General features: G+C 42.3%; 1 protein-coding gene across 2 annotated transcripts; it reads right to left on the bottom strand.

Moving 5' to 3' along the window:
• Window positions 1-23,230, bottom strand: FAM168B (family with sequence similarity 168 member B). 2 transcript variants are annotated; one of them, XM_083868745.1, is made up of 7 exons: window positions 23,113-23,230; window positions 16,794-16,874; window positions 12,818-12,901; window positions 8,748-8,890; window positions 7,640-7,817; window positions 6,227-6,356; window positions 1-4,963 (listed from the first exon to the last, which is right to left on the bottom strand). In XM_083868745.1, the coding sequence occupies exons 2-6, from the start codon at window positions 16,861-16,863 to the stop codon at window positions 6,244-6,246; spliced, it is 588 nt and encodes a 195-aa protein (XP_083724871.1). In that variant the 5' UTR covers window positions 16,864-16,874; window positions 23,113-23,230; the 3' UTR covers window positions 1-4,963; window positions 6,227-6,243. The 2 variants fall into 2 exon arrangements, with proteins under 2 accessions (XP_083724871.1, XP_083724872.1); XM_083868746.1 differs by lacking the exon at window positions 23,113-23,230 and adding an exon at window positions 22,665-22,683.
• Window positions 23,231-23,666: the final 436 nt, after the last annotated feature.

Genomic DNA, 23,666 nt, shown 5'->3' with positions numbered 1-23,666 from the left:
TAAGCAACACAAGTCAATCTTTATTGAAAACTGAAGTATTAATACATAACAATTCTTGTTACAATAAACGTGCTTTTAAGAATTTAAACTTGAGCTCATCTACTCATTGAATTGCATAAAAAATAAAAAAAAGTATGAATTTTCACAATTGAACTGGCTCAGAATGGAATCTCCACTCTTTGTGTTGATGCAAATAGTTCAATGCAGGAGTGAGTGATGCCTTAAAACTTATTCTGGAAGACAACATTGACCTAAACTTAAAAAAAAAGTACCAATACAACTGTTCCTAAGACAGTTTTAAAAAAAGTCATAAAAAGGAAACCTGTGTCTATTTCATAACAAACATGGAGAACTATTACTGGGGCCTCTTGTACTTCCATTGCATGCACTCACTTTTTTAGATCTTAAGACAGGAGGGCAGCCAATAATAGCATTACAATTAAAAAAACCCACTAACAAATCCCTTCTACTTAAAACAAGTCTGTACAGCAGCCAGCTAAAAAAGCTTTCCCAGTTTGCCTGCTAAGTGCCCAAAAGTCACAACCGGTTTAGAAAAGTCATGTTCATTTTCTTGATGTTGAACTTCAAGGCCCAGAAATTGTCTAGATTTAAAAGTCACAACTGGACCCTTACTACATGTGAAATTCAGATGTTTCAGTGTTATATGCAACCTGCACAAGAGAAGGCTCCTTGTCCCCACAGTTGCTCTCCCCTCTGTGGTGCCCACAGGACACCTTGCCTGCCCTCAGCACCCTGGGCAGGGGCTCCAGCCTGCCCGGAGTCCTCTCTGGAAAAGGAACCAGCTCAGCCCTGGGCCAGCCCTGCGCAAACTGCCCCAGCCTGCTGCAGGTGCTCCTGCCCTGAGGGATTTCACTTCCTCACTGGGGGCTCTGCAGGAAGCCTGGAGCTGACACAATACGGGATTAGAAACTGACACTTCTTATTGGGAACAATGGGAGTGAGCTGGAATTGCCTTTTACAGCCTTCCCAAAGCCTGGCTGCCAGGGCTGAGGAACCTGCTGAGACTGACACGAGCTGGAGCAGGACACTCAGATGCTCCTGAGCTGGAGCAGGCTGGGGCAGACTGGGGCTGTTTCCTAAGGAGCACTGCACAAACACAGCCTAGGCAGACACAGGGCAGGCACAGCCAGGGGCTCTGTGCCTCCAGCTCCAGCTGAAGCATCACTATTGCTCACCTTCCTAAGATGGGAGGTGTCACACACATGGAGTTACCACTCCTGGTGTGAGTCTGAGCCTAGAGTTAAGTGGTGTGCTTACCTATTTGAGCAAAACCCAAATGAATGGTGTGGGACTGTGCTGAAGCACTGGGGAGTGATGCCAAGTCAATGCTCTGGCCTTACTACCCCAGGAGCACTGAAGGCAGAACACTCCATACCCCAGGAACAGTGAAGGCAGAACACTCCACAGGGAACAGCCAGTGCTGAGTACCCAGCTCCGTACCATCAGCTCTCCTGACAACACCAAGACACGCTGGTACTGATGGGTGGTGGTTTACTTCTGTTGTTTGGTTGGCTTTTTCAGTGGATGGAGCAATACAAGGAAGAACTTCAACTAAAATAAAGGACTTTTTTCACCTACTGCTGCATCTAAGCATTGAACTTGCATAGTACACTCAAAACGAAGCTTTCTTGAGCAGCATTCCTGCATGTCTCCAAAAACTCCAAACAGGAGAGGCTTACAAGAAGCATAAGCAACATCTAGTAGTAGGTTGTCTCATTTCCTTCCTAGTGTTTAGTTCACCACCACCACACTGACTAGGGCTATGTGTTTTTGGTGCCAATTATTAGCCAGTTTTCTTTCGCTGCTGCTACACTTAAAAGACATTTTCATCAGCTGTTACTGACATAGGGAATACCTCGGTTTTTAAAAATACTTTATCTAGACGCAACACCTGAAATTTGAATTAAAAAAAAATCTTGGACTTCTCTTTGTTATTGCTGCAACAGTTATTTTCAGTTCCAGGTTTATAATAGTACTTTTTTTTTTTTTTAATCATATAAAGCTGCCATAAAAGTTTTTTTTTAAAGAGAAGCTTGATCTGAAATGTCTCTACCGCACTAGCTCTTCTCATTTGCTGAGGAGCTTCAGTGCAAACACAGACTGCGTTTTCATTTATAAAGGAATTCTAAATAGGGAATGTTATATAAAAAGCAGGAGAGAATGTTTCGTAAGACCCTCACTGTGTAAACGCCTATTTAATGATGTACAGTTTCCCCCACTGCAGTTTTATATCCATGCTTTCTACGATTTGCAACAAAATACCATTAAGATAGTTATATATACACATATTCCCCCCGTCCCCCTGCACTGTGCTTTTGGTTACTTTTCAGAACAACTCCTGGAGACGAGCTCCAGCCTCCCAGTAGGATCAGAATCGCTCAGGACTGGAAGGTGCAGTACCTTTGAAAAAGGTACAGTTTCTCCCTCCTAGATGAATCCCATAATGCAACTTAGAAAAAAAAGTGCTCGAGTAAGTGAGACTGCCTAAGTGTTATGGAATACTACACGGAGACCAATCCCAAGATGACATTTAGGAATCCGAAGTTAGAGCAAATATACAGGAAGTTCTATTCATTCCTTAACTATTTGTCTATTGCAGCATTCATGGAAGTTCTCTCCTATGACTTGAGTTCATGGTGATGAGACAGGAGACAGCCAAACTTCCAGCCTGGCCCTCCCAGCTCCGCTGCAGCCTCAGCTCCTGGTTAGACTCACGCTCAGGACGAGTCCTGTGCTCACTGTGCTCTGCCACACCTGACTGATCACAGCTGCCAATCTAACACGCAAATGGAATTGTTACACACATTGAACAAAGCACTACACATTCAACTAAGTTTGTCTTGGATCATCTTCTGCTCCATATAAAAACATATGGAAATCCCTAAGCTGCAGTAAGTGCTCATGAGTAAGGTTGAAAGTACTTTTTCCAACAACATAGTTATGTTCAAGGCATTAGAAATAAGGGGGCCATCCACTGACAGTGATTCATGCAAAATAAACCTAAACTTTATTTAAAAAAAAGGGTACAAAATACAGAGAGTGCTTACTGTAAAAAATAAAGTTACTGAAGGCTCTAACCACCAATGGGGTATGAAGGTACACAAGCCTCTCACCAGGGCAGAGTACTGGGATGGCAGCACTAAATCAGCACTGATGCTACCCCAAATCAGCTGCCAAACCTGTACAGGAGCAGAACACCCCAAAACAAAGCATAACTAAGATACACAACTTCAAAAGATTTAATTCTGAATGGAAGTTAACCTACGAGAACAAGACAGCCTGATATACCTCTGTGTAAATGCTTAAAAGGGAACAACATTTTATATCCGTTTACTGCATAATTTATTGCAGGCAGAAATGTATAAAAAAAAATTGCATCTTTCTGGAATTGTAAATCAAGCAGGTTTAAGAAGAACCTCGGTTTTAATGTGCAATATTCAAATTTAAAAATTTAAAATCTTCCCATAACAATTTTGGTATACAAATGGGTTCCAAGGCTAGCCCTTTATCCCCACAGCATTTGCTTTGAGGTACTTTAAAAATTGAAGTTGCAAGAAAGAATATCACAAATGACTCATTGCAATGAAATGCTAATCTGCAGTCGAGTCTTATTTTACGTGCTTCCAAGTGCAATTTAGGAAGTAAAAAAAAGAAAATACTAAGAAAACACATCAAAAGGCTGTTACCAACAAATGGTTCCTACTTCAATTACGAATATTTTCATGAAAAAAAAACCAAAATAAAACTGCTATTTAAACCCTCTATATTCTGGCAGCCCTACTACAGAGTATCCATAGTCCATACTGCAAGTAGGTAATAAGGAAATTGTGTTAAAATGATTTGTTCCCCTTTAACATACTCATCAGGCACACAAGCTTTCCTCAGAATAACATGCAGCTGAACTCTGTTGCAGAAAGCCCTTGCACTTCTTAAGTTTCTGGAAAGCAAGCTGGATCAACTGCACATACATTTTTAACTGACTACAACATTCTTTAGGAAAAACAGCACAAATTTGCTCAACTGAGAACTAAAAGGAAGTGTTTTTCTATCAGTCTGTGTGGCAGTCTCACTTTGACACATCTTGCATTATCTGGAAGATATTACTGGATAGAAATCTCCCCAGGACATGTTATTCATTCTGCAGGTGATATCACCTCCTACTATTCCTAAGAGCCAGTTTTGCCTGAAGGAAGTTTGCCTTATTTACTGGCACACACAGCATTACCTTTGTCATTTCATTCTGATCCTTAAGAACATCTGTATAACACTGATTCCATACAATGAAAATGAAAAGGTATGAAGTAAACTAATGGTGTGCGGGATGTCTACAGCTTGTCTGACTCATTTTCCAGTCACTCCAAATTATCAACTGAACTTGAAAAGAACACATCACTTAAACAAAAATATGCCCCTTTGAAACTGGCAACTCCATCAACCTGAAACAGGCTGAAGCACTCATCTACTGTGTGTTATGGTATTCTGGAAAGAAACTCACTTTCATGATTCTACCTTGTCAGACCCTGCATACATTACAACAGTGCATTAGTGATACAAGTTGTAAAATACTTTTCGGTTCCTTTGGATTTGCATATGATGGTTTTTGCATCAGTCACTGCAGGTAGATTGAGCAAGCTTTGTTTTTGTGTTTTAACATGCATTCAACTAGATATGGATCAGAATAAATTTATACTCCCTTTTTTATCATTATAATTAGCTAAAAAATTGCAAGACAGTCCACAAAACAGGATTTGCTTTAAGACTAACTGCTGGAGTTCCAAGATGTAAGATATGCAGCACTGGAAAATCTTCAGTGATCAGGAATTAGTAGTGTTTAGCCAAGTGTTGAAAGCATTCAGAAGGAAAGTCCTGGTTGGAGGCATGAGGGCTTCAGCACCAACTTTTAAACCTCAATTTCTTGATTGCATATCTCCCATCTTTAAACCTACATTAAGAGGGGGGAAAAGAGTGGGAAATACTCTCAATTAGGTGAAATACTATTAGAGTGTGGCAGAACACACTAACATTGCATGCACCACATACACCAACAAATGCCAAGTGTTAAATAATGTTAGCCCAGCACTTATCCTGCCATGTTCTGGGCTAAGAACACACTGCATGGACTTGCTCTGGCCATGTCCAGTCCAGCTTTCTGTCGGCACCACTGGTGTTTTTAGTGTAGAGGGTGCAATATTAAGAAGGTATTTTCTGCTTCATTTAATTCCCAGCAGTCATGAGTTTATTCCCAGCATAATTTTCACTTCTTACATTCATGTAATGTGAGACTTTTTGCTGAAATACTTCATGAGAAACATTTCAGATCTGCAGACAGTTGTGTAGCATCACACCAAAATGAGAAATGGCTGCTACATTACTAACTCAAAGGGAATGGTCACCTGCAATCCCAGAACTCTTTGCTTCTAACTGCTGAAACAGAAATCCAGAGAAAGTTAAAACCAAGTTAACTTTTGCCATAAACTAAATGGACTAAAGTGAAAATCTCAAGTTCAGTTGCTCTGACAAGTCATTATTTCAAATGAAGCTGTTTTCAGCTTGTGCCAAAAATAACCAAACCAACCAGAAATGAAGTGCGTATCACAAACACATTAGTCCTTGTGTCAGTTTGACACAGATTACAGCCCCCAAATCCATCCAGTTTATAGCAGAATTCAAAATTAAACTCCTTTTGTTGAAACCCACAATCTAAATTTTGGTTCACACTAAAAATGCTTTTTCTGTGCTTACCTGAAACAGATTGAATATATGAAATCATCAAGGTTTTCTGTTTCAGCAGCTTGTGAGGAATATCCACCCTCTGAGCAAGGCAAAACACCCTGCCTACATATTTAGCCAATCACAGATAATTTGACTGCAGAAGTGGAATACATTCATTCAGGAATCACAATACTGCTGAATTCAACAATTACCAATGATTCCAAAATACTGAATATATTTAATTCCAGATGTATTTTAATAAGGCCATCTTAAGGGTCATTCTTTCATACCGGACAATCACTCATTGTGAAAATGATTCATGGTTTGTGAAGACACAGCTCACTCAAGAAACCCCAGTAGGATTTTTGAGTATTCCTACTCAATTAGAGTACTGTAGAAGCACCCCCCATTGCTTACCATCTGTAAAATGTCCCCAAAGAACCCAAAATGCTGTTGTTTGTAAGAAAGATTGACTGCTTGGAATGCAACTTACACTGACTGCCAGGATGATCACCACTGTGGGGGCACATAACTATAGGTTGGTGTTCCTGGAGCCCGATACGTGGGCATAGTAACTGGATGAGGGGCTACTGGAGTTGGGGAATGAGTTGTCAACAAAGTACCTGGAATGAAGAGAACAGGTTTTCAGTAAGCAAAAATTCCAATAGAGAGGAAAAAGAAAAAAGGATGGGGGAGAAAAAAAACAAAGCAATTTAAAGACAATTACAACTTGCTCATCTTCAAAATTACCAGTATTGTTTTGCACTCCATTCCCAATCTTCTTTAAACCTTTATGCCAGGGGGCCATTTTAGCCCAGTGGATGTTTAGGCCAATGCATACAAAGATATTCATTACTCAAAAATACCTCTAGCAGAAACCCTGCAACATAAGCAACTCTCCCCACAGCAGGCTTTACATTCCATTAAGAATATTTGATGGTAGAGATAACTTGACTGATAAATCAGAATAAATTAGCTCTTGTTTGCATTATTACAGATAGGCTTCTCCCCCACAAATAAGCTCTAATATTAGCTCAGTCTGTGACACCTAACTCCTCTAGTTTTGAGGTTTCTCAAGTTAAATCATAACTTTGACAGGATAGAAGCCAGAATCTCAAAACAAACTTATGGCTCTTGTTTATTAGATTTTTAAATTAGTGTCCCTTGAGTGAATGTGGACTTTTCTTTGTGAGTTAACACCCAGTGAGTAACAAAGCATGACACCTCCTCACATAAACACTCACAGATGAGACTGAATTATTGGTTAAACACCATCCTCTCCAAAACACTGCCACCAAAAGACTGTGGCAACAGGAAGGAGACATCCCCAACCACTTCCCATGACACAGAGGACCTGCAGGTAGTACAAACACATGAAGTGCTGTATTTCAAGACAATGAAGGTCTGTGATTTGAGGGGTGAACCCAGAACACCACATTTTCCTCAGCTCTAAGAGGCTGCTGCTTCCAACTGGCATAGAGAAATTCATTGGGAAGAGAAGTCACACTCTTGGCACTGGTATGAGCAGAAACAAAGCCTGCAAGAGTGATATTTTATACAGATATGAAGAAAAACTGCTGTCCTATAACACTAACTCTGAAAAAAATGTGGTACCTCCATCCTTAGAGATGATCAGGGCACTACTGAAAAGAACAAACCCTGACTTAGCTGGACTCACTCAGACCCACGACCTGCATCAGCCCTTCTGACCTGACATTTGTATGATTCTGTCAAAGTGCACCTGTGGCACCCCATTTTATGACACAGTTGTGCTCCCTAGGGCTCAAAGGAGAAAAGCCTTTGAGAAGGCTTCCCCCCACTGAGAACAGCCCATGGCTCTGAGGGCACCCACCTGCTGACACTGCCATGGCTGTCCCACCATGCCCAGGGCTGTGAGGGCACCCACCTGCTGACATTGCCATGGTTGTCCCAGCCACCATGCCCATGGTGACACCGTTGCCCCGGGGCGGCGGGATCGGGGCAGGGTACATGGTTGCTGGCATTCCATTGGGCTGCACGACTGTGGTGTGGTGGATTACGTGGGGTGGTGCTGCATACAAAGGCTGTGTGTAGTAAGTGCCTTGCTGTTGGAGAGAGAAAACAGTAGGTGAAGTAATTACACTGTATCTGCTGGGGAAGAGACATGATAGCTTCATTCACAAATGTATCATAAAATGAAAGTGTTACTCTAACTGCAAGGAATTTCCAGAGCAGAGGCTGAAACATTTATTGTAATTATTACAATTGTGTTTCACTCACAATGCAGCATTTTATCAGTTTTTAAGGCATTTCGGATAAGATGTGAAGTAGGGACCTTTGTAGATGCTGACTGTACCTTCAACAATAAGGGCTCATTTGTCATTCATTCCCTTCCCTTTGATCCTTTTCATATATTAATCCATGACAGAACTTCTCATGCTTTCACAACTTTTTTTCAGTTGCTTTTAGTAAAAGAACCCAATGTTTTGGGGAAATCCAAGTACACTAAGCAGACTGAATAAAAAGTGTTACATGCTGATTAATCCTCTTCAGCTACTGCTTACATGCCACGTGAATTCCCACTATGCAAAGAAGGCCAAATTTTCCCTAGAATATAATATTTACTGAAATGTCTTAATTCTATCCTTTGTAATAGTTTCTACAGCTTCCCTAGCATGAGAAAATCCCTGAAATTACAACAACTTCTCTTGGTAAATCCCTAAAATTACAACAGAAACTTTGTAACAAAAATTATGACAATTTTTGACTAAACAAAAATCAGGATATTGGTAGTTACAGGATCCAGCACATCTTGATAACTGCTGAATTTACTGCCTCTTCAAAGAGTGAACACATTACCAGTAAGTGCTGAGTAACTGTGATGCAAGAGAGGATGTAAAACTGCACACATACTAAATCACTGCATTAAAAATTCTTACTGCAGGCAGCTAAAACTTCTGTCCATGCACAAAGAAGTGAATGTGATGAGAAGTGCAGAGTTCAGAGATGCCCAAAGGCACTGTGAGGCTCTGTACCTGTGCATACGGGTTCTGCTGGGGGTAGGCACTTCGGACTGGGTACACAGCAGTCTGGTAGGGGTTGGGGGATGACGAGTAGGGCGGCACTGCCCCACTGGTGGGTGAACAGGACACTTTGTACGGGGTGCCGGGCGTGTAACCTGCAACAAAAGGAAACCTGCATTACAACACTCAGCAGATCCACAAAGTCAAGTGCAACAATTTTCATATTTTCCAACTCCAGAGGCTTCATGTAAGTACTTGGTAAGTTAGTCCCAATATCCAAGCACAAGTTCTGTCACTTACCTAATACTGCCAACAGTCTGTAAATAGTATTTGACTGTGTCATAACTACAGACCTGCACAATTTATTTTACAAGTCTATGGATATGGGGCAAAAAGTGCATTTTCACAGTAGCACATGAAATACCAGGCAGCACCCCTACATAGGAGGATTTGCCACATGTGTCAGTCAATTCTCCACATACTCCCAAATTGTACTGGCAAAACACAGTAGCAGTCAACTAACCTGCTGTAGGAGATGATGCAGCACAAGAGTAAGAATTTCAAAAGCCAGGATCATCTAAAGACCTCATGATGGATTTTCAGAGAACAGAGACAAAATCTACAACCTCTACTTCAACTTACCTTTATTTCTATTTGTTTTCAGGATTTTTTCAACTGGCTAAAATAAACATGAAATGCTGTACCTTTAAAACATAAACACTGCAAAGTACAGTGCAACTGCAAATTTGACTTAGAAGGCACTTTAAGACCCTTAATTTATTTTTTTTAATATTATATATATATCACTTAAACATCCTTAAACATCACTTATGAATTGTTTCTATGCTACAGTAAGACTTCAGATGCCATCAGAAAGTGGTTGGCATTCCTATTAGAAGGCCCCCAAAATCAGCCTGCCTTTGTCAATGTTTGGAACTGCTGAATTTTTACAGGGATAAGTGGCAACTGCTGGCTCAGACCCTGCCCAAAGACAGCTTTTCCATAATTTCTCCAGCCCTCATCAGACAAGGCCTCAGGGTCAGAACAAGGGCTTGAAGAGGCATGGAGGAGATTACTATATATATATAAATATATATTTATGTTTCTGCATCCTACACTCCCATGATTATTCCATGGCCAGAGTGGGAATATAAATACCTCAGCATCAGCATCCAACAACAACAACATTCAGGATAGCAAACAATAGGCATGATCTAGTCTGGAGAAGGCACCAAGGCCCTTGCCTGTGCTGCTGTGAAAAAATCTTGGATTTCATGCAGGTCTACCACACCAGGAGACACAACATCCACAGGTACAATTTGTAGTTAGTTGGAATTGAATAAACTAGTATACCAGGGCAGTGCAAGAAAGAACAGACACTTGGTAATTATAAAAAAATGAGACCATCAGAGTAATGATTAGGTTGATTTTCAACTGACTTCAATACAGAGAAGAGATCTGAGGTTGTACAGCAGAGAGAACATTGGCAAATCTCACTCTGTGCAAACAGCAGGAGGACACACGACTGACCTTCATTCTTCTTCAAGAAGTCTGGGCTTCTTTGCAATTTCATTACACCCTTCAAACTAAAAGCTGTTCAGCTAACAAAGAAATAGGTTTACTGTTTCTTTTCAAGAGAATTTTTACCTTTAAAAAAGCTGCACTACAGCACTTACTCTGAACTCTTGCTTTTAGAGATCCTAAGTATCTCACAGATCCAGCATGCTGAGGAAGTAACTTCTATTAGTATAGGGAGCTATTTGTGGTGAAAATCCCAGCTACAAAATGCTGAACATGAAGAATCACTACAACCATGTCCTCAGTGAAGCCCACTTCCATTCTAAAAACCCACTGACGCAGCTGCACAGGCAATTTCTCTTTCATTCTTGCAAAGTGGTAAATCTGCACAAGAGGTATTCTGCCATCCCATTTATTTTTTTTCCCTCCCTAATATGGAGCAAAGACATTAACAGTAAATGACAGGATAAATCAAAACCACAGTAATTTAAGACAGTTACCTGTAAAAAAGTACCCTTTGGTAACAGCTGTGGTACAGCACATTCAAATACTGCTGTGTAATGAGAATTTACAAAAGCTTTGATTCTACAAACAAGCTGTTACATCAGAAAGGTTAAAAAAGAAGTAAAAAATTCCCAGCTGTTAGGACAAAGTACTCCAAGTTGTTATCTGCCTGAATTAGAGGTCTGTACATTTTGAACTTTTGCTCACAGCTTGAAGAGCAGCTAAAAATTAAAGCTATTCTTAGTTCTGAAATAAAAGCTCACTTCCCATTCAACAGCAATAAAGACTAACAGTACTAGTTTTAAAAAATTTAATGACATTCAATGACAGTGTATGACTTTTATGCATCTTTATTGCTTTTTCTTAGAAGTGAAAAGGTTCTTTGACTTTGCTACATAGCATGAGATAGAGTCCAAGATTAATCAATGTGAACTAATATTACAACATGATTAAGTCTAACAGGTCAAGAATCTTTGCCAGATTCCATGATTTGTTAAATTGATTCCATGCAGCTTGGCCTCAGCTTCCTGCAGCAGGATTTGCAAACTGCAGCCTGTACTGAGACTGGAGCTACCTTGCAGTTACCTGATCCTGGGATCAAAGCCCACAGTCCCTCCTCAGCACAGCTGCAGGATCTATGCAGGGCAGCAGAGAAGGCAGTGAAACTGAAAGGCCTGGCAGAAAAAGCCAATAGTAAAAGCCCACACAGGGCTCTGCCCTCCCAGTACGAGCTCTACCCTGATGGGAACACTGCTCTCCCTTGAACATGGCTCTGGGGTAGGTTCTGAAGCAATCCAGGGCAGATTCAAGCTGGCATCCCTAAATATGATACTGGCACAGTGGCCATACCCAGCCATGGGATTGATTTTCTTTGTAGTTTCTGGAACTTCTAACACTAATCTGTTTCCTTACTTTAAACTCAAGGCCAAAGACAAGACAAAGTGTGAGTCTGCACTCTTTGCCTCTAACCAGCAAACTGGACAGTGACAGAGGTGTACCAAGAGGATCCCACACAGTTCCATGGAAAGCCACACACCTTTAACAGGCTCTGCAGGCAAACACTTCAGATGAGTCTTTTGCCTCAGTAATTGCTGCCACACCCTGAAGAGTCTCCTGGCAGTTAATGAAGTCCATCCATCAGGAACACTGAACTTCAATGCCAAGCAAGCTTCCACAACACAAGCTTCCCAATTTCAAGCAGTATCCTTTCCTACTGCCATAAATTACACAAGGGCATTCAGGGACAAACTTGGTTATGTGCCACATGTGTCTGTGGAAAACTGGCATAATACACGGAAGTAAAGGAGTTCTGAGGATGCCCAGCTCTACACTAACAAAGAAATGTAAGGAATTCCTTCCTATACAGAATAATACAGGGAGAATATTGTTGTATCAGGTGCATATTCCTGCTTTAAGTGGAAATTAAACACTACCAGCTTCTGTTTCATTTAAACAATTAGCACATTAAATTCATGTTCTATTAGTAAAAGCAGAACTACACAAAAATAACTTTGGTGAGTGCCTTGTTTTTCATGCCTGTTTTTCCATCTCCCTTTTCCCAGGCTCATCCCATTCCTTTCCTTAATGACACAAATGTAAGTGCAGCAACCTAAATCCTTGCCCTGAATGCACAGTGGTCAACCAGTTTTACCCAGCAATCAGGCTCTCCAGACCACCAGCTTGTGCAAGGCAATCTTGAGGGCAGAGAGAAGCCAGCAAGCTCAATGTGGAAAGATATGATTTAAGAAAGGGATGAAAGAGAATAATTTTGAGGATAACAGAGAAGAAAAAAGAGAAATCTGGAAATGACCACAAGGATGTAAAACAAACTCAACTGTAAAACAAACCCTCAACTGTTCCCTTCTTGCAAGGTGCATGCAGTATGATTGAAGATTATAATTCTTTTAATTTATCAGATGATTCCTTATGAGTCATGTTCAAGGTAATGTAAAACTTATCCCACAGTACAAATGTTCTTGTGAGCCCCTACAGCTTTTCTTCATTCTTGCTTTAACCACTGACAAAGGTCAGTTCCTGCTGCGACACCCCATTGCACGTACCTGTCTGGAAGGTGGGATTTGCTCCAGGATACATGTTGGGGGAATAGGCAGGAGCAGCCGCTGCATAGCCCATTGGGAAGCCAGCTGCAAAAAAGAACACAGCACAGTTATTTCCTACACTGACTTGACTCTCAAAGTTCTCACTGCTCAGGTTTTCACTGAGACAAGCAGCCTTCAATCACACCTCCTCAAATAAAACACTGCCATCCTCTTCTCCCAAGCTTCCTGAAGATGAATGCTGAGCAAAGAGAACAGCTATGGTTTCACAAGTCCAGTCTCTCTTACATCCCTCTTCCAGCCATCTCCTTTGGAAAACAAAGTTTTGTGTAACTGTCCCACACTCCTCCCACTGGTGTGATGTACAAATGATGCCTTAGGATTTTAGCTTGTATATTTTTCACGTATTTGTAATCCTGTAATTCTTCTAGTATAACTCTAAACTCCATACACAGTGTGAGCTACTGTCCTCACATTTTGGTCAGAAAAACCAATTCCTCTCCAGGCCTGGGAATCAAGGACACCTCACTGCCTCAGGCCCCAGAAATGTAAAACAAAAGTGAGTTGGGGGGAGCAAAATTGGGGTAAATTACTTAATTATCTGAAGCTGTAATTGGAAGATGAACCCCCAATATGCAAATGGACCAAGTTTATAAAAGTATGAGAACTGGTGACCTGTTGTCCATTTTTGAGTGTAGCCTCTGGGTGGGCTCTGTCTGCCCTAAATGTACCTGAAGGCCCTTCAACAAATAGAACTGATTTTTATTCCCTTGATTTTGTCTGTCCTCTGTTTTTAGGTAGCTGTGAAAAGGGCATCACACACAGTACTTATCTGAATGGACATTTTCACAGCAATAAACCCCTAGAAATTAGAGTGGCTCTGACTCTCCAGATCAGAGATATCTCAAGTAGAAAGCACACAGCAGCAGCAGCCCAAACTGCTTGCTGAATTTGACACATATTTGCTACTACGCTCAGTATCAAACAAGCTCCTCAGTTTCAGACACAAACTGCGACAACAGTAACGAGTGAGTCACAGAGGCACTGGCACACTGACAGTGAAACACTTCTGCACCAGAGAACACTGTGACATACTCCTGTGTAAGGCACAACACAGCATTAGCAAAAGCTTGCTACCTGAAAGAGACAAAGCTTGTTCAGATTAAGTGAAATTTCTGAATTAATCATAGCTATTAGTTTTCCCAAGAACCTATTTACATTATTCAAAGCTGTAAAACCAAGTAATGCCTGTACTCAGAAAGATGGAGTTACTACCCCATTCTGCACTCTACATACAAAGATTTCAGCTCCTTCAGATAAAAGGCAATTAATATTTGCATCTCCACTGTCAGAGCTTAGTTTTAAACAGCCATTAGAATTTGAAGGGTTTTTATTTCACTATGAATCCCAGAGTCCTCAGCAATTACTCCAACAATAAGAATGACTTAGCTGTGGACTATCTATGCTACCCCAGGTTTGTAAAGCACTCTGTAAACATATCAAGTGACATACACTTGGCACTACTGTTAGGTGGTCAGCATGGAGGTGACTAAGAAAAGCCTTAGGCCTAAAAACCAAAGTTAAAAATAACAGATCCAAGTCATAACAACTTGTCAGAGTGTAGATAGCTCTTCAGTTTTCAAACTCACAAGCTGCTGGTGGAGAGCTTTAGTGCAGCTTTACCTCACTCAAACACAATACACATCTGCACAAGTGTGTGTGGAAAACATTTTCAGTCCTTCCTTTCCTTTTTCACAGCTTTAGCTGCACTGTGGAGCACTCTGAGCACACCTGCTCAAAGAACAGGTCATTTGCGGAAAATGTAACTACAACAAGGAGCAGTTTTAGCTTCTGCAAGGAACTTCCATCCATGAGAACACTTGAATATTGATTTCTTGCTGCTGTGAAACTATCCAACAGCCTAAAATAGGTGTAGTATAATATAAACAGTTATTAAATATGCAACAGCTTTAGAAACACATTGCCTTTCAATAATGCATTCCACCTACTGCTGTGTTCCTCACTTTCTATTACCATGCAACCAATGTAAATGCAATGATTCTGAGTGGAGAATCTGCAGCTTTGAAATCAGGAGAAGCAAAGAAAGGGTTCTTAGTCATGCAACATTTTTTAAAAAATCCTAATATGCAAGTCTACTTTTCATTTTAGAGAATGTGCTTTGTATTTATCCCACAATCTTAAAGCCTGGGCCAGGCAGCCCAGCAAACTATCTAATGGTGTAACACATTATTGACTAAGCTGAATTTAGGAGTCAGAGTTGTGTGAACTGACCAACCAACTGCAAGGGAGAATTCTAAGTAACCACACTGTAGCATGACATTGTTACTTCTGTAACAATTCTATTTCAATTCCATATATTTTAGTTATGCAGACTGGAAAATATAAAGTACTTACATGATTTAATATATAGTTTAGTATATATTAGTAGAATAAAAGATTAGAGATTGTAATGTTGCTTAAACTGCTATTTATGAATCAACTATAGTATTTTTCCCTAAATAAACAAAGGTACAACTCAGTTTAGTATGGACAAGATCCTCAGTACAGTATGTAGACACTTTTAAGTACAAATCAAAACCTGGTTAATATAAATCTCAGTTTATAAAATGAATAGAGCTAAAGATATGAAATTATACTCAAATAATCCACAATAATCTTTATCTAAAGCAAAAGAAAGGCTGGAAAAAGCAATCTACTATAAATACAGAAATAAATGTCCCTTACATTATATTAATTAGTAACCCTCTGATGCTTGCCTTGTAAAAAGATTACTACAACCTTCACAACTCAGACAGTTACAGAGTAAAACCATCCTGCAGGACTTATGGTTACATAGTGTCAGCTTTACAATTCATTACTGCACCATTCCAGTCACTCATCAGACTTAAAAACGTTTCAGTACATTTTGTGCTTTCCTTGTAAATACTGAAGAAATCAGGGAAGGTACACTAGTTGGAGGAACATGAAAAGTAAAAAATAAAATACTTTTGAGACCATCAAGCCAATAAAAAAGAATTGATTCATGCACTACTATTTAGAAGGAGGAACAGAGAAAGGCAGAACAGGAAACTAGGAATTCTAGTGCACTACCCAAGGTGAAAAACAGATTTAAGAACAGTAAATGCCAGTAGGAAAATACAGTACAGCTACCAAGAATATAAACAGTACCAGCACAGAATAATTGCTGCCTCCCAACACCGACACTAACTAAATCACAAAACAGCCTCCCTGTAAAAGCTAAAGAAGTTTAACTTCTTATGAAATACAAAGCTCAGCAGAAAAGACCCTGGAGTCTCTCCCAGGATGGAAACTCCCTTCTGACAGAAATAACAGAAAAAAAAGGCAGCAGAAGACATGCTGCTTGAATTGTCCCCCAGAGGCACTTGGGCTTTTCTTCAGCCTTCCTGCAAAGTTCTGTCCAAATCTAATTTTGCATCATCAAACTTTTAGACTATGGAGACATCAGAAACGAAGCCTCCTTGCACATACATGAGGAGATGGGGGGTAAAAATCCTCATGAGGAACTTTAGGTCAATGAGAAGCAGATAAAACAAGAAAATAAATTTACTTCAGTTTCAAAAACACATTTGGCCATTTTCTTGGTCCCACCTTTGATGCCATGTTTTGGGCAGTCAGAGAACAGACAGCATGAACAAGAATTAGAGGATAGAAAGGTTAACAGTGCCAGTCAACTGGCAGCAGAAATAGATTGCCTCCTCTTCTTGCAGGGCGTAATTATTAGAACTCCTAAAATAAGCTGCATTGGAAGAGATACTGAAGTTAGAAATGTAACAGAAGAAATAACATCACTCTTGAAATGTCACTTTTTAAATTTAAAAGCAACCTCATCCCAATTCCAAAACAGATTTACATGAAGATATTCATAAGTGACTATTTCTTCTTGACCATAAGCAAAGAGCAATGTAACCAAAACTCATCAGAAAATGGAGTTTCTTACCTGGATAACCAATTCCTTTGGCATTTGCATAGGGAACCCCAGAAGATCCAGGGCTATACACAGGATTCATGATTTCAGTAACTGAATCAGGAAATAAAGAAAAAGAAAATCAGTATTTACTTAAGTATAGGGAAAGCTTGAAATCTCAACTACTAACATGGAACTGGAAACTGAGGAAAAATACTGGAAGAAAATGTAACAAAGGAAAAAAGCAGCAATTCCACTACTTCTCAATATTAAAACTGAAGCTACAGGCAGGAGAGAATCACTGCAGGAAGAAGTTTCAAAGCATCCCAACCCTCAATCAGCTGGAGAATGTCTCAGGAATGAAACATTCCCTGTTGTGGAGCACGCTCTCTAAATATTTCCATAGCCCAGAGCTCCCCATGGTGAGCAGATCCAAACCCCCTGCAGGGGTTTCCCCTCCTCGTGCCCAATCACTCAGCTTCTCTCTGCATTTATCAATCACTCACCATCTCTCTGCCATCTATCAACCTTGCTTTCTTCCCATTTCTTTCTTGAAGCCTCTAGCCAAGGGATGCAAATACTTATGGTCTATTCTTAGTGGCATTTTGAGCCTGGCATTGCAGTCCTTTACCTTTACTGGCACTTTACCAGTCCTTTGGTGCTTAATTTTAAGCACTAAACTATCAAACATCCAACTACTACAGAAGCAAGTGGCAAAAGGCTCTGTGCATTCACACAGCCAGCCCACATCTCTTCCTTCACTTCCTGCCAAGCTCCTCAGAGCCTGTGACAGGCTGACAGTGGTGTCCAGTCATTTCTGAATGATGCATTCACACAAAAACTGGGCCCCTACAGCCAGCATCACCCACAGGAATAAAACCAAATCGCATTTTAAAAGAATCTTGTATGTAAATACCAAGGAAAATAAAATTGCATTGAAGATGCTTTTCCAGTGCCTCATACAGGAAAACTGTTTGCAAATACTGTTATACAGTATTTAAGAAAAATTCTTCATATTTAAAGTCCAGTATCTTCAATCATCTGATTTTCTGCATATATCTATATATACAGATTTACCACTTCACAGGGGAAGTTTACATGCGATATTTGGAAAAGGTTCTTCCCCAGAGGGTGGCTGGGCCCTGAACAGGCTCCCCAGGGCAGTGCTCACAGCACCAGGCCTGACTCAGCTCCAGGAGTGTTTGGACAATGCTGTCAGGACATGGTGAAATTCCTGGGGTGCTGTGCAGGGCCAGGAGCTGGACAGATTATCCCGTGTGTCCCTTCCAACTGAGGACATGTGTGATTCCTCCTGCAGGCACCCAAGACAGAAAGGCCTCCTATGAAACCAGAATTGCTGTTAACTGCTGATGGCTGACACTTGAACTTCCTCTCCTACATCTCAAGATGCTGTCTTACTTAAACCAACTGGGTGTTAAACAGTTAAACAAAGTTTAACGAAATTTTGTAAATAAAGTTTATGAAACAAGGAAGTTTACTTACACATGCACTACCTTAGCCACAGAATATGTTATGGCAGGAATCCAAGTGGAGTTTATCAGTATAGCTGCACTAATAAACCTATGGTAAGTGACTCTATAAAGCATATAAATAGTTTGCTTTTTAAAGGAACACTAAAACCAGCTCTGTGCCAAGAGAATTAGCAGCACCTACTACATGACAGATATAAAACAGCCATTTGAGCAAAATTAGGAATCAGTAAGTGCTGTCAAAGTTTATAATCAGCTTTCACAAAACATTCCAAGTCAATATAAAAGAATTACAATTTCCAAGTTTCTTGGACTTCCTCCCCTCACTTTCCAATAATTCTAACTTACATAGAATTGCCTTTTTCATTCAGATTTATATGTGATTACACATCATGAAAACAGAATCCACTGAGCTGCAAACCAAACAAGCTGCCATTTGCATCACTCAGTATGAATAAAGTTCCCCAGAGCAGCATTTTTAATCACCTGCCCCACATCAGGCGCCATTTGAAACAAATCTCTTTGAAAATGTTCTACAGCCAGCTATACTTCAAATATAAAGTGCTATATTCCACCGAAGCCCTGTGGAGCTTTAGCAGCATTAACTCTGTGCCATAATCAACAGGTGTATTTTGCTGGACCAGCATTTTCTTTCTTTCTTTCAGCAAGGCTGCTCTTTTCTCCCACACCTTTCTTCAGTGTATCCTTCTCTCTGAAGTCTGACTCTCACTTACTTGAAAACTTTCAGTCTGTTCCCTTTGTATCTCCCTGCACTTTCTTCTCACGTGCATTTCTCCTCATCTTTCTATGTTGATTTTGTCACATTTTGTCTCTAAATCTACAAAATTTTTAGGGGCTCAAGCTTCACTTCAGTTTCAGCACTTCCAGTTATGGGGTTAAAGTCTTAAGAAGAGGGATAAACCTTTCCACTCAAGTAACACAGTGCTCTCCCACACTCTCATATCCTACAAATGTGCTGCTCCTCCTTGCAGTCCCTACAGCAATCAGGAGAAAAAACTGGAACTTTCTCCCCATTGAGTGTCAGTGAACAAACAGAGAAGTGTCAGGTGGAAAATCAGCAAGGGCCTTCTGTAAATATTTAGGCAAAATACAAAAAAAACCCCAAGTATTAGAAATATTAGTAGACAATGACTGCAAAACAACACATGGACATACACTATGGGAGATGACTTGAAGAGAAGCCACACAAAAATGAAGAGGTAGAGCAAATGGATAGAAAATGTCAGACAACACAGACTTGATCTCAAAGGAAGTACAGACAGAGAGAGAGAGGAACTCCACTTAAGGAAGGGGAAAAAACCCTACAACACTGGTAACCTCAAGCTGTTCAGTTCCACTCCAAATGAATCCATGTTCCAACTCCACATGTGCACACACACAGGTTAATTCAGCTTTGGTGGGACAGGGATGTACTTTCACCCCTGACAGACAGGTCAGAGCCACCAGACTACAGAAAGCCCTTGCAGTCTGTAAGGCAGACAAAACACCAGACCACTTCCAATTAAAAATAATTATTTTCAGGTTTTTTTTGAAGGACCCAACATGTGTAAGTATAATTACGTAGTATTACCCAGTGGTTGCAACCATCCCACTCTTACCATAATTTTCCTTGGAAAGGCCTCTGTTTTACTGAGATGTGGAACCCTGCAGTCCACTTCTCTGGAATGCTCCAAGTCCACATCAAACACTGGTATAAAGGGAACCCAAAGAATCCGTGTCTTTCAACTGCTTTGTTGGCATTCCCTCCAAAGCATTCTCATGTTAATGGGAATGCAAATCAGTGTCTACAGTGCATCATCTGTATATAAATTGCACAGAGCTAACTGTATACGAATTACTCTTTCAGCTGAAATGAAGGCAATCATACTTATTAAAGATGCTCTGATTAAAGACTGCACAAGGATGCTGGGAAGTGCAAACTTCACCTTTCACTCTTGCCAAAGCCAAGCAATCAAACCTCAGTCTTCATCAGGGCTTAGATCTCATCTTGGTACAGATACCAGGACAACCATCCTCCTCCTCAACCCACGTTTTTGGAAGCTGAGCACAAAGGCCAAACTAATGCTGAAGCTACAGCACTCCCAATTGGATCTGGTTTACACACAGCTTTTCCTGCTCCACTCGGAACAAGCATGTTCCCAGGAAACTCTGCTTTTAAAAATCCTTCCACAGGGATGAGTGTAAAACCCCACAAGCTACTGCAAGCACTGTGAGACAAACTGCACACTCCTTTGCAACACATGAATTCTCTTATTCCTGATTTTCAAACTTGTGCAGAAACACTACCAGAATAAGATCTACCAATCTAATGCTCTTTTTATGACAATTCCATCACAAGAGCTGGGGAAGAAACTCCAAATACCTTGGCTAAATCACACTACTGTGGTCCAGCAACACTTCTTGGATCTTAAGCAGACTCACACACACTAAGCCACTGCAGTGTTTAACATTGATCGACTCTGGAACACTCTCAGAATGCCATTTGCCATGAAATTGCACAAATGACCCAGTTTCCACTTACTAAGTTACTTACCATCTTAATAATGCTCTACATTTTTTACCCGTTTGACTTCTAGTCAAAGCATAATACCAGTAAAATACATAAGTGCCTGCTAGCTGCTCATGTAAAAGAAGTAATTTCCACTGCTAAGCAGCAAAGAAAACAGTTCACCACACTTCAAATAACTGACAATTAAAGTCTCAGTTACATCATGTTCTGTTAAAACTTCACCCACCAAACAGGCCATTTGATGCAAATCCAAGGCCAAATAACCGGCACTTTTCTCACAATTAGTTTAAAAAAGGGGGCTCATGTTATGAAGACCAAGACAAGGCATCCCAGGCTGTACCAGCACTGGAAGGTAGGACTTAATTTCCTCCATCCACCCAAAGACCTCCCAAAAGGTGACTGAATTTTCCCAGGAAGGAGGAGAAGCCTGTTCAGGTGAGGGCAGGGGTTTATGACAGACCTGGCCTGCAGCTGGGAACCCCTCCCTGCACTGGGACTCCCCACAGGCTACACCAGCTGAGCTCCCTGCCAGCACTCTGGGCTCTGCTGGAGCATTTCTGGATAAAGGATTGCCAGTTTCCCATCCACCAGCTGGAGACACAGCCCCAAATGGCCAAGACCAGCTGCAGTGCAAGGAAGGAGGCAGGAGAGGACAGTGACAGGACAGACTGAGGTTGCAGAACCACAGCCTAGAAAAGGACAGTGAACAACTTTGCTCAGAGTTCACCCATAAGGTGAAATACAAACCTGGAACTGTCATTCCCATGCAAGTCTCCCTCCCCTGCTTGACAACAAGATGTTGTCATAGAGAAAGAATAAGACACCCCCAAGCAACTCTTCTACATTTTTGTGTGCTTACCTTCTTTTTTCCTAAGGCTGATAAAGGAATGGAGCAGTTTAGGCTTTTTAATCCTTTCTAGTGAATACAACTGTCACCTGTGAGCCTGATTTACCCAGGGTTTGGCAGGGTTGTTTGTTTGGTTTTTTTTTCTATGTAAAATACATATACATTAACACCAACACTACTTGTACTCAGGGTCAGTAAGGACAGAGACATGGCAAGATTTCCTATGTCATTCACAAAAAGAAAACCTACACAAAAACCATAATACTGAGCTCCTGCTTGTGATCCAACTTTAATTGTACATTGTGGCATTGGTCTAGTCTTCAAAAACCCTCCTAACTTATGGAAGCATTAGACAAACTGCACAATATTTCTCAAAGCCAACAATTTCTGATGTTGCTATGGCACAAGGGGACAGAAGTTGCCAGCTCCAATCCCTGCATATCCTGTATAACTTTGAATTTGTGTGTATTCTCATCTCAAATAAGCCCTCAAATCACCAAGTCCTTACTGTAAGAATCATAGAAGCCTGTCTATTCCCAAATTTAGGGGAAGCAAATCAACTAGGAGAAACAGAAAAAAATTAAATTGGAAGAATATAACTTCACTACATGAAGGAATTGCATTTAGAACTTTTTAGTTAAACCCCAGAGCTCCGCTTCTTCCTCAAGTCCTATAAAGCATTTTTTCATTATTTTTTTTTCAGTTTATTCCTTATTACTTTCTGAAATAACATGAAACTGTCGCAAACCACAACGAACACAGAATTCCCAAAAGGCTCCTGAGTCCTCCTCCTGCCCAGCCTCAGTCAGTGTGTAATGACCCCCGCAGAGGCAGGGAAAGGGTGCGTTCTGCGAGCGGGGAACTTTTATCACACTGACAATTACACATCTTGCAGCAAAATCGCACCCGAGCGGACACACAGTCCGGTGGCAGGAGGCGACACGCAGCTGCGATTCAACACCCAAGAACAAATCAAGCCCGGCTCTGCTGCCCCTGAGAGCTGAGTGACTGCCCTCACCGAATCCTTGACTTTTTACCTTTCTCAGAGCCCCGATTTCACCATTTGGCCGGTGTTTACACTCAAGCCCCGCTGGCACCTTTCCCCGCCGCTCGGGCAGAGCCGGGCGGAGCGCGGCCGGGCCGGTGCCCGCGGCTCACAAAGGTGCGGGATCCCGGCCCCCCGCCCCCCGCCGCTCCCCGCAGCCCCGGGGGGACCGCGGCCGGCCGAGCCCTCATGACGACACGCTCAATTTGTACCAACTTCCCACCCGGACGATGCTGCGCTGCCGCCGCCGACCGGCCCCGCCGTGCCCCGAGGCGCGGGGGCCGAGCGCGGGAGGCCGCGGGCCCTGCGCAGGTACCTGTTGGGGCCGGAGCCCCGCGGCCTCGGGCGGCGCCGCCGGTCCCGCCGGGCCCGCACCTGTCCCGGGATGGCGGCGGGCCCGGCGCCCCTCCCCGCGCCCCCCGGGCCGGGCCCGCACTCACCGTGAGCGGCGGCGCTGCGAGCGGGCGGCGCGGCGGGCGCTGGCTGCGGCCGTGCGTGCGGGTGCCCGCGCCTGCGTGCGTGGGAGCGTGCGCGGCCCCGCGGGCACGGCACGGGACGGGACGGGAGGGGGCGGCCGCTCCGCGCCGGCCGCACCGCACAACTGCGCACCGACCGCCCTGACGTCACTTCCGCCCGGACGGGGCGGGGCGGTGCGGCGGTCACGTGTGCGGGCGGGCGGGGGCACGTGACGGCGCGGCCATGGCGGGCGGGGGAGGACGGGCCGGGCCCTCAGCCCCGGCGGGGAGGACACTGTGAGGGGAATGTCCGCTGTGCGATGGCACTGCCGGTGTCCCGGGGGCTCAATGGGCCCTGGGCCGCCGCGCAGTTCCGCTACACCGCCCGCCAGCGCCGCTCGCCGCCACTTCTCTCAGCTTTAGTCAGATCCGTAACACACACCAATTGCCGTGTGGCACCACAGCTCACGGTGCACACACTGAGGCTGCCCGGCACAGTCCTGGAGGTCCCAGCTGGTTTTCACATCTGGTTTTGTAAA

This window comes from Zosterops lateralis (genome assembly GCF_965231275.1).
Source record: "Zosterops lateralis genome assembly, chromosome: 10".
In the NCBI taxonomy this organism is placed as follows: Eukaryota; Metazoa; Chordata; class Aves; order Passeriformes; family Zosteropidae; genus Zosterops; species Zosterops lateralis.
The sequence above is the reverse complement of the archived record's forward strand: the minus strand, read 5'-3'. Positions and strand labels throughout refer to the sequence as shown.